This window comes from Rattus norvegicus, chromosome 3 (assembly GCF_036323735.1).
Source record: "Rattus norvegicus strain BN/NHsdMcwi chromosome 3, GRCr8, whole genome shotgun sequence".
Taxonomy (NCBI): domain Eukaryota; kingdom Metazoa; phylum Chordata; class Mammalia; order Rodentia; family Muridae; genus Rattus; species Rattus norvegicus.
Window position 1 is genome coordinate 182,344,018 of NC_086021.1, and position 11,043 is coordinate 182,355,060.

General features: G+C 51.1%; 1 protein-coding gene across 1 annotated transcript; it reads left to right on the top strand.

Moving 5' to 3' along the window:
• The first annotated feature begins 4,554 nt into the window (after positions 1-4,554).
• Positions 4,555-10,504, top strand: Pck1 (phosphoenolpyruvate carboxykinase 1). Its single transcript, NM_198780.3, has 10 exons — positions 4,555-4,656; positions 4,829-5,093; positions 5,466-5,647; positions 6,208-6,411; positions 6,680-6,867; positions 7,446-7,608; positions 8,218-8,442; positions 8,533-8,664; positions 9,198-9,293; positions 9,427-10,504. Exons 2-10 carry the CDS (start codon positions 4,870-4,872, stop codon positions 9,879-9,881), a joined length of 1,869 nt encoding a protein of 622 aa, NP_942075.1. The 5' UTR covers positions 4,555-4,656; positions 4,829-4,869; the 3' UTR covers positions 9,882-10,504.
• Positions 10,505-11,043: the final 539 nt, after the last annotated feature.

The following is an 11,043-nucleotide window of genomic DNA, read 5'->3' on the forward strand; positions in this document are numbered from 1 at the left end:
TTCTATAGGACCACTGAATGAGTCAAATTCACTATCCTCCTTTCTCTGCCTCCTCGTTGCTAGATTACACGATACCTGGCAGGGATTCTCTCTTTCTCTCTCTCTCTCTCTCTCTCTCTCTCTCTCTCTCTCTCTCTCTCTCTCTCTCTCCCCCTCTGTCTCCCTCTCCCTCTCTCTCTCTCTCTCTCTCTCTCTCTCTCTCACACACACACACACACACACACACACACACACACACACACACCTCTCTTTTTTAAGACAAGGTTTCTCTGTTTAGCCCTGGCTGCCCTGGAACTTACTCTGTAAACCAGGCTGGCCTCGAACTCACAGAAATCCACCTGCCTCTGCCTCCTGAGTGCTTAAAGGCATAAGGCTAAAGGTGTGTGCCACCACCACCCAGTTCAGGGATTTTCTTAAAACATCCAGCACCACATGTACGGGCTGGCTGTGTGATTTGCAGGGTCAAGTACAGAACAAAAGTAAAGGACCCTTCCTTTGCTTTCTCCACGTGCATGGCGCTCACAACTTGCTAGTTAAATGTCACACTTCTTCAGGCTCTTGGATACTGACAGACATTGGAAGATGCCCAAAGATGCCTGGACTCAACCTACCTCGCTCTGCTGAAGCAAGGTCCTTTTCAGGGATAGAGTGTGATTGGTCACTCGGTAGGGTAGCCACAAAGGCCCAAGAACAGAGAATATATTCTTCCAAGAGACAGCCATGCCCATAATATTTTGAGTCTTCCTGGGGCTGAGTATGTAGGAGGTATTGGCTATGTGTGCCTGAAGACGAAGTCCTGGAGGCATTAGAGGTAATCAAAGTCCTAGGCTCACAGTTTGTAGAACCTCCATTCTGCTCAAGAATACCAACATCCAGCCAGCCAGTGTTTGCTGAGTGAATGCGTGTGATTCCTTTCTTGAGCCTCAATTTCCTAAACTCTGAGTGGAGAAGACTATGATGATCAGAGGGGACCATGGGAAGTCGGCCTTTAGGAAGTTCTTTCTTCACAGGGCTGGGACCTAGTGGGCGCCGGAGAGAATATGGTTAGCAAACAGGACTTTAAATAGTTCTTTTTTTTTTTTCTGGAGCCGAGGACAGAACCCAGGGCCTTGCGCTTGCTAGGCAAGCGCTCTACCACTGAGCTAAATCCCCAACCCCGGGTTTAAATAGTTCTTTGTCTTGTCAGAGTTGTTATCTTTCTCAAGGTTACAGCCGATGAGACTGAGGCTGAGGTAACACATACATAGGTTCTGAAGGAGCACGGAGGAAGATAGTTGTGATGGCTGTTCTTGGTTGTCACCTTTACTACACTGGGAATGAACCACAATCCAGAAAGGCAGGGCACACCTGGGAGAGACGCGTGTGCTTGGTTTGAAGTGGGCGAATCCACTTCTAGTCTGGATCTTTGGGTTTCGTTGTTGTTGTGTTGTTTTGCCTTTTTTTTTTTTTTTTGGTTCTTTTTTTCGGAGCTGGGGACCGAACCCAGGGCCTTGCGCTTCCTAGGCAAGCGCTCTACCACTGAGCTAAATCCCCAGCCCCTGTTTTGCCTTTTTTGAGATAAAGTTTCTTCATAAGCCCTGGCTGTCCTGGTCCTAGCTCTGTAGACCAGGCTGGCCCCGACTCATAGAAATCCGCCTGCCTCTGACTCCTGAGTACTGGGAGACACTCATCTTCAATCCAGATCTTCAGGCAGGAAGACACACCTTTAATCTGGGCCACACCTTGTGCTGGAAGTCTATATTAGGACATGGAAGAAGGAAACTTTTGCTCTTTGCCTGCTTGCCCTCCTGTTGCCAGCACATTGGAGCCTACTTCTTCAGGGTCCCAGCCTATGCCGAAGATCAGCAGAGACGTCCAGCCTTGTGGGGCAAGCAGCTACTGGGTTCTTGGACCTTCTGTTCACAGCCAGACATTGTTGGGTTAGCTGGACTGTAGCCTGTAAATTATTCCAAAAAACTTACACACACACACACACACACACACACACACACACACACACACACATGTTTGTGTGTGAGAAAGGATATATATGTGTGTGTATATATATACATATATACATAAAACATACATATATTATATATACATATATATAATACTTTCACATGTATATACATAAAACACATACATATATTATACACATAGATACAGATGGATGGATAGATAGATCTATAAGTTTTGTCACTCTAGAAATCCTTGACTAATATAACAGTATAATTTTGAACCTGTTTCTGAGTGCCTGGTCTTCCTCTCTTCCTCTCCAAAGCGGCTTCACATTCATAAACAACTGTTTACAGGCTTGACAGAAAGCCTCCCTGACCTAAGGGAACATGAGCCCAGTAGCCCCTGAGAGTCTAGGGGGTCTCCCTATGTCTGGGTGAGAAACCATGTGGGAAACTCCCACTCGGTGGGAATCCCTGGCCCTCTGCTTGCCCTGTACGAGCGCTGAACATCACACAAGGTGGGCTGGGAGCTCTTTGGGGAGTCCTAAGAGGGCAGCTGGCAATGGACACCTAGCAGTCCCTTTGAGACTTATTTCAGATGGAGCTGTAGAAAGATGCCATGGCTCACAGTGCCTCCCTGGGAAGGGGGCAGAGGGCTGCCCAGTGAGGCCTCTTGCGAGCAGGAAATCACCAGAGACAAGGAAAGACCAGACCCCAGGATGACCTCAGTTAGGCCTTGCCCGACTGTCCTCAGAGTCCCATTCTCTGTGTCCTGGTTCTTTTAGAAGATCATGGACCTCCAGGTCATTTCGTAACCGGAATCTGCCTTGCGGGGGGTTTTGACAAGCTATGGTATAGTGTATGTGGGGGTACTGACGAATTGGAAGATCATGGAGACCCCTTCTCCTCCTCCATCATTGGTCTGCCACATCCCTCCCAGGAGACTCACAGCAGAGAGACCTTGGATGTATGTAGGGTGCTTTAAAACTCCAGCTGAGTTACAGTCTCTCCTTTCTGTTTTCACCTTAACCTTCCAGGGATGCAAACCCACGACAGGTTTAGCAGCAGAGTGGAGGCTGGCCATGAATCTCAGAGAAAGTGCTCACTGGAAAGGCTGGTTTAGCCCAGGCCTGATGTGGAGGCACTGAGCTGGACGTTCTAGCGGGGTTGACACCCAACAGTTTACATAGGGGGAGGCCACCCCTCCTGAGCAGTCTCGGTGACTTGAAGAGGAAGCCGCTTCTTCTGTACCAACACAGAAGCTCCAGCGAACCCCCAGAATGCTGGCAGTGTGGGTGCTATGTAAAAGTATTTACATAGCTTTGTAGAGTGAGCCAAGCCCAGTCTGTTTGGGATGACTCTTCACAGTGCCTCGAATCTGTCACACGTCTTAGTAAGCAGAGTCACAGAGTTTCTGTCACATCATCCTCCTGCCTACAGGGAAGTAGGCCATGTCCCTGCCCCCTACTCTGAGCCCAGCTGTGGGAGCCAGCCCTGCCCAATGGGCTCTCTCTGATTGACTTCTCACTCACTTCTAAACTCCAGTGAGCAACTTCTCTCGGCTCGTTCAATTGGCGTGAAGGTCTGTGTCTTGCAGAGAAGGTTCTTCACAACTGGGATAAAGGTCTCGCTGCTCAAGTGTAGCCCAGTAGAACTGCCAAGCCCCTTCCCCTCCTCTCCCTAGACTCTTGGATGCAAGAAGAATCCAGGCAGCTCCAAGGGTGATTGTGTCCAACCTAGAATGTCTTGAAAAAGACATTAAGGGGACTAGAGAAGACAGGGGATCCAACGGTTCTCTGCAGCCCAGCCTGACTGACATGTAACTCTTCTGGTTCTCACCAGCCAGCTGGACCTGCTTAGTATTCTTTCTGCCTCAGTTTCCCAGCCTGTACCCAGGGCTGTCATAGTTCCATTTCAGGCAGTAGTAATGAATGAGCTGACATAAAACATTTAGAGCAGGGGTCAGTATGTATATAGAGTGATTATTCTATATCAGGCATTGCCTCCTCGGAATGAAGCTTACAATCACCCCTCCCTCTGCAGTTCATCTTGGGGTGGCCAGAGGATCCAGCAGACACCTAGTGGGGTAACACACCCCAGCCAACTCGGCTGTTGCAGACTTTGTCTAGAAGTTTCACGTCTCAGAGCTGAATTCCCTTCTCATGACCTTTGGCCGTGGGAGTGACACCTCACAGCTGTGGTGTTTTGACAACCAGCAGCCACTGGCACACAAAATGTGCAGCCAGCAGCATATGAAGTCCAAGAGGCGTCCCGGCCAGCCCTGTCCTTGACCCCCACCTGACAATTAAGGCAAGAGCCTATAGTTTGCATCAGCAACAGTCACGGTCAAAGTTTAGTCAATCAAACGTTGTGTAAGGACTCAACTATGGCTGACACGGGGGCCTGAGGCCTCCCAACATTCATTAACAACAGCAAGTTCAATCATTATCTCCCCAAAGTTTATTGTGTTAGGTCAGTTCCAAACCGTGCTGACCATGGCTATGATCCAAAGGCCGGCCCCTTACGTCAGAGGCGAGCCTCCAGGTCCAGCTGAGGGGCAGGGCTGTCCTCCCTTCTGTATACTATTTAAAGCGAGGAGGGCTAGCTACCAAGCACGGTTGGCCTTCCCTCTGGGAACACACCCTTGGCCAACAGGGGAAATCCGGCGAGACGCTCTGAGATCTCTGATCCAGACCTTCCAAAAGGAGGAAGAAAGGTAGGCAGGGCCATTCCACTCTCCTCTCCAAAAGTACCACTGAGGGGTCCACTCACAGTCTTTGCCCTGACAACCAAGGCCCTCTAGCCATGTGCAACTCATGCAAAGTCTACAGAAGGAACGGGAAGGGCCCATGGGTGCCGGTGTTCAAGAGCCTCTCTTTTTGTTTCAGGTGGCACCAGAGTCCCTGCCTCTCTCCACACCATTGCAAGAATGCCTCCTCAGCTGCATAATGGTCTGGACTTCTCTGCCAAGGTCATCCAGGGCAGCCTCGACAGCCTGCCCCAGGAAGTGAGGAAGTTTGTGGAAGGCAATGCCCAGCTGTGCCAGCCAGAGTATATTCACATCTGCGACGGCTCCGAGGAGGAGTACGGGCGGCTGCTGGCCCACATGCAGGAGGAGGGTGTCATCCGCAAGCTGAAGAAATATGACAACTGGTGAGTCCCTTCAGCCCAAAGTCTCTGGCCTACAGGCTCCTCAGCTCTACCTTCTCGGAGTCTGGAGAATAAAGACCCTTGCAGTAGCAAACGCCTGAGAAGCTTAGGAGATCAGTCAGAATCCAGACACCCTGTGAGGTTAGCATAGCCAGCTTCTAGATTCCAGATAGCCATGCAAGGCGGCCCCTTTCCCTAGGGCCAGCTCATGGCTTAGCAAATGTCTACCTGGTCAAGTTCCCGTTGGCTTGGCTTCCATACCTAAGTAACACGGTCAACGTCCTTGTGTCTGCAAGGCCGGGAAGAGCCTGAGGTAGGCAAGAGAGGTACATCCCCAAGGGTACCTTGCTGAAGGCATCCCTGTGACTTTTTCAGTTGGCTGGCTCTCACTGACCCCAGGGATGTGGCCAGGATCGAAAGCAAGACGGTCATCATTACCCAAGAGCAGAGAGACACCGTGCCCATCCCCAAAAGTGGGCAGAGCCAGCTGGGCCGCTGGATGTCAGAAGAGGACTTCGAGAAAGCATTCAACGCCAGGTTCCCGGGGTGCATGAAAGGTGGGTGAGGCCAGACCCCAGGCCTGACAGTGTGCTGTGTGCACAGTTCACGCTCCCGGTGGTGGCTTGAGCTGCAAAGGGTGGCCCGCGTGCGAAGCTCGCCGTCTGGTTCTGTCTCACGGAATATCAAATTGTTCTCTGAGAGTACGGGTGGCTCCGACCTGTCATCTCAGACATGGAAGCTGAGGCAGGGGCATTCAAAGTTTAAGGCCAGCCTGAGCACTTTACAGCTTGGTCTCAAAAGAAACAGTCTCCACGGTGGGGTGTTTGCCTAGAATTTCCAAGGCCCTGGCTCCAATCCTTAATGTCAAATAGATAAAGCAGAAAACACACACACACAAAATGCTTCCCATTCATGTGGACGTAAAGCAGCTAAATTCAGCCAAACAGGGGGGCTGTGAAAAGTTTAATTTCAGCATTTTGCTGTTTCTACTGGTCTCTGAAACCAGAGGCTGGTGGCCAGTAGGGCATGGTGTGGAAGACGTAGCTGGAAGATGAGTCAAGGAAGCTCAGAGGGCCTCCTTGGCTTCTTACCTATTTCTACCCATCCACCTCTGCAGGCCGCACCATGTATGTCATCCCATTCAGCATGGGGCCGCTGGGCTCACCTCTGGCCAAGATTGGTATTGAGCTGACAGACTCGCCCTATGTGGTGGCCAGCATGCGGATCATGACACGGATGGGGACCTCTGTGCTGGAGGCCCTGGGCGATGGGGAGTTTATCAAGTGCCTCCACTCCGTGGGGTGCCCTCTCCCCTTAAAAAGTAAGTACCTCCTTTCCAGATCAAAAGGGAAGAGTTCGGGGAAGGGCTTAGTGGGTAGGATGCTCACCCAGGGTGCAAGAGGCCCCGAGTTTGATGCCGGACACCAAATCAACTGATCATGCTGGGACAGGCCTATCACCCCGGCACTCAGGAGTCAGAAGGATCAGTTCCAGGTCCCTCTCAGCTCCGTAGCTGGTTCGAGGCCAGCCTGGAGACTTGGGCAGGGATGTGTGTATCGCAAGCTCACGACTGCTTTGCTTGTTTTCAGAGCCTTTGGTCAACAACTGGGCCTGCAACCCCGAGCTGACCCTGATTGCTCACCTCCCGGACCGCAGAGAGATCATCTCCTTCGGAAGCGGATACGGTGGGAACTCACTGCTTGGGAAGAAATGCTTTGCGCTGCGGATCGCCAGCAGGCTGGCTAAGGAGGAAGGGTGGCTGGCGGAGCACATGCTGGTACGTGGTCGTCGGGGAATCCTGGGCGGGAAATTCGGAGGGCCTGGGGTGGCAAAGGTGGGCCATGTCGAGATTCCCCAACCTCTGAGGACTTAAGGGCAGATTGGAGTCAACGCCGAGGTGACTCTAAGTACCCCCAGCGTTCGTCTCTTGGGAAGGGGCTCAGACACACTAGAGCAACACTGACAGTGGGAATTTTATTCCTCTGCACCCCATCAGTTTACCCCGATGCAGGAGGGACGGATCATGGGGATCTGCCTTTGGGGAGATGCTAGGCGCTTTCCAAGACCTTTGCTGGAGGAGGGGGGGTCACAGGTCTTCGTTTCTTAGACAACAGCAGTGACCTCAGTCTCCCCTCTTCCTTCCCTTTAGTCCTCATCACATTCCTTTCAGTTTTCTGCCCCCTCCCACCTTCCGCTAGTGTGGAAGGCAGTCCTGAGTTTTTGTTGAAGATATGCACACCCTTCGTCTCTCTCTTTTGCCAGATGGATGATACGGAGTAATGGGTTTTTACTGTAACAGTTTTATACACGCACATCGAGGATCAGAGATAGTAAAACTGATCCCTGTCCCTTCAGATCCTGGGCATAACTAACCCCGAAGGCAAGAAGAAATACCTGGCAGCAGCCTTCCCCAGTGCCTGTGGGAAAACCAACCTGGCCATGATGAACCCCACCCTCCCCGGGTGGAAAGTTGAATGTGTGGGTGATGACATTGCCTGGATGAAGTTTGATGCCCAAGGTGAGTCTCTGGGTCTGGCTGATGACCATCATGACTCCCGGTGAGTGGCTGGCTTCAAACACACCGCCGTCTCCTAAGTTGCTGACTTCAGAGTCAGTAAGGCCTCTGCAGTACTGTCCTGCAGGCCTTCTGTGAGGACCATCTGGATAGAGAAGGCCATGGCAGACTGTTTGCTTTCACACATCTGTTTGCATGGTATTACTGGAGTCACTTAGACAAGTCTATGGGTAAAGGCACTTGCCACCAAGTTTGATGACCTGAGTTTGAATCCCAGAAGTCTAAACCGTGGAAAGAGAGAACTGACTCCTTCAAGTTATCCTCCGACCTCCATATGTGTGCCCTGGAAAACACACACACACACACACACACACACACATGAATAGTAATATTTTAAAATAAGAGAATGTGTTGTAGGAACAGTGAAGAAGCAGAAACCTTCACGGTCTGAGTTGGCCGTGGTGTGTAGATCAAAACAGATGGCTGTGTAGTTTAGGGACGGGTAAGAGAAAGATGTGAACTTCAGGCCGTGGGCTAGCCTAGCAGAGTGTTCAGAACTCTGGGATGCTTGGCTCAAACTCAGACCTCCCTCTCTGGCTTGCAACATTCCAGGCAACTTAAGGGCCATCAACCCAGAAAACGGTTTTTTTGGAGTTGCTCCGGGCACCTCAGTGAAGACAAATCCGAACGCCATTAAGACCATCCAGAAAAACACCATCTTCACCAACGTGGCTGAGACAAGTGATGGGGGTGTTTACTGGGAAGGCATCGATGAGCCCCTGGCCCCAGGAGTCACCATCACTTCCTGGAAGAACAAAGAGTGGAGACCACAGGATGGTGAGTCCCCTGAGAGGCCATGTGCTCTGGCTTCTGGGTGCCACCTATGTGGGCCATGCTAAGGGGTATCTCTCTCTCTCTCTCTTGTAGAGGAACCGTGCGCCCATCCCAACTCGCGATTCTGCACCCCTGCCAGCCAATGTCCCATTATTGACCCCGCCTGGGAATCTCCTGAAGGAGTGCCCATCGAAGGCATCATTTTTGGTGGCCGTAGACCTGCAGGTGAGTCTTCTATTCAGGCTGGGAACCTGGGGGACGGCGATACAAGGAAATCCAGTACATATTTTTCCGAGCTGGTTCCAAAGATCTTCCTCCCCCTATATCCAGATTTAAATGGAGGACCAGCCTTCTGATCACTAATGACCTCTCCGGGTCTGGGATCTGAGGTAGCTCAGGGCAGTGCTTGGCTTCACTGAGTGATCTCTGGGCTCTGACTGCCCTTAGCAGGTTTCCTGTTCATTGTCTCTGTAGGTGAAAGGTTAACTCAACAGAAAACTATGCTTGTCGGGCCTGGAGTGGCTCACACCTATAGTCCTAGCACTCGAGTGGATGAGGCAGGGGGATTGCTGCAAGTTCAGGGTTGACCTGGGTTAGAGTAAGCTCCAGGCTATCTTGGGCTACAGAGTGAAACTTCCTCATGGAAAAACAAAAATAAATTAACAAAGAAGGACACCGCTTGGATCGAACAACGGTGTAGTACCTTTAGAAAGCTCAGATGTCTTGAGTTCTTAATGATCCTTGTCCCTCTGCTCAAGGTGTCCCCCTTGTCTACGAAGCTCTCAGCTGGCAGCATGGGGTGTTTGTAGGAGCTGCCATGAGATCAGAGGCCACCGCTGCTGCAGAGCATAAGGGTGAGTCAAAGTCTGGGCTCCAAGGCCCAGGAAAGGCAACCCAAGCCCCCTTCTTGGTGTCTGTCATGAAGGGAGAGGAAGAGAGAATGTGGCATGGGTGGGTCAGAGGTAACTGGTGGTCTCTTTGCGACAGGCAAGGTCATCATGCACGACCCCTTCGCTATGCGGCCCTTCTTTGGCTACAACTTCGGCAAGTACCTGGCGCACTGGCTGAGCATGGCCCACCGCCCAGCAGCCAAGTTGCCCAAGATCTTCCACGTCAACTGGTTCCGGAAAGACAAAAACGGCAAGTTCCTCTGGCCCGGATTTGGTGAGAACTCCCGCGTGCTGGAGTGGATGTTCGGACGCATCGAAGGGGAAGACAGCGCCAAGCTCACTCCCATTGGCTACGTCCCTAAGGAAGACGCCCTGAACTTGAAAGGCCTGGGGGACGTCAACGTGGAGGAGCTGTTCGGAATCTCTAAGGAATTCTGGGAGAAGGAGGTGGAGGAGATCGACAAGTATCTGGAGGACCAGGTCAACGCCGACCTCCCTTACGAAATAGAGAGGGAGCTCCGAGCCCTGAAACAGAGAATCAGCCAGATGTAATCCCGATGGGGGGTGTCCTTGAGAGTCGCCCCTTCCCGCTCACGGCACGCGTTGGGAGCTAGGAGCAAACCAGCAAGCACAATGCTGAGTAGATCAGAAAAGCACCTTTTAATAGTCAGTTGAGTAGCACAGAGAACAGGCTAGGGACAAATAAGATTGGGAGGGGAAATCACGTCTTGTTCTCCGAAGTTCGCATCTGACACTGATGGGGGGTTTGGTTCCACTTCGAGGTCACTCAGGAATCCAGTTCTTCACGTTAGCTGTAGCAGTTAGCTAAAGTGCACAGAAAACATACTTGAGCTGTATATATGTGTGTGAGCATGTGTGTGTGAGCGTGTGCATGCGTGCGTGCGTGCGTGCGCGTGTGTGTGTGTGTGTGTACATGTGTACATGTGTACATGCCTGTCTGTCTCATTGTCTCCAATGTATTTAAAACCTTTGGGGAGAAAAAAAATCTTGGGCAAGTTTGTAGTTATAACTAGAGAGTCGTGTTGCTTTGTTGCTAGTATGTATGTTTAAATTATTTTTATACACTGCCCTTTCTTACCTTTCTTTACATAATTGAAATAGGTATCCTGACCACTTCTTGGAAAAAAAATAAACTTTTATAGAAAAAAAATGGAGGTTCTTTTTTGTTGTTGTTGTTGTTTATTTGAACTAACAGAGGGAGAACAATGCTCCTCTGAGAGCCTTGGGGAGGGGGGTTCACAGCACCACCCCTGGAGGGACTTGTCAGGGCCTGGAGTGTGTGAGGGACAGGAAGGAGGGGAGAAAGCAGAGAGAGAACCCGGTTTCCCTTGTTATAAGTCCTTTGGCCACTAGTTGGCGCTCTTCGGCAGCTTTACGGGACAGACCTGTGGGTTTGCACCGCTGGATCTAGAAGGTCTACAGTGAGTTTTAATGAGAGTTTGAGCCTCCGGGCTCAGCCTTCTCCGAACGTGCAGTGTGGACTGGCACAGGCCCTTCCTTTTCCTCACCTTTAAACCCTTTCATGAGCAACGCTTTTCTAAGTTTCCATGGGCTTAAAGTTTACTGCACTCCTCGTGTGTACTCAATACAGTGAGTGGCCACACCATAGACTCCCCAGGAAGGGAGATTGCAGGGGTTGGTCCAAGGTCAGCCTCCAGCCCTTCCTGGATCTTTTCTGCTCCCTGCGTTTATT

Excerpts from the sequence above, each read along its gene's own strand:
- Pck1 (NM_198780.3), top strand. The coding sequence starts at position 4,870 with ATGCCTCCTCAGCTGCATAATGGTCTGGACTTCTCTGCCAAGGTCATC. Across the intron at positions 5,648-6,207 it reads GTTCCCGGGGTGCATGAAAG|GCCGCACCATGTATGTCATC; the intron begins GTGGGTGAGGCC and ends CCACCTCTGCAG. Across the intron at positions 8,665-9,197 it reads TGGTGGCCGTAGACCTGCAG|GTGTCCCCCTTGTCTACGAA; the intron begins GTGAGTCTTCTA and ends CCTCTGCTCAAG.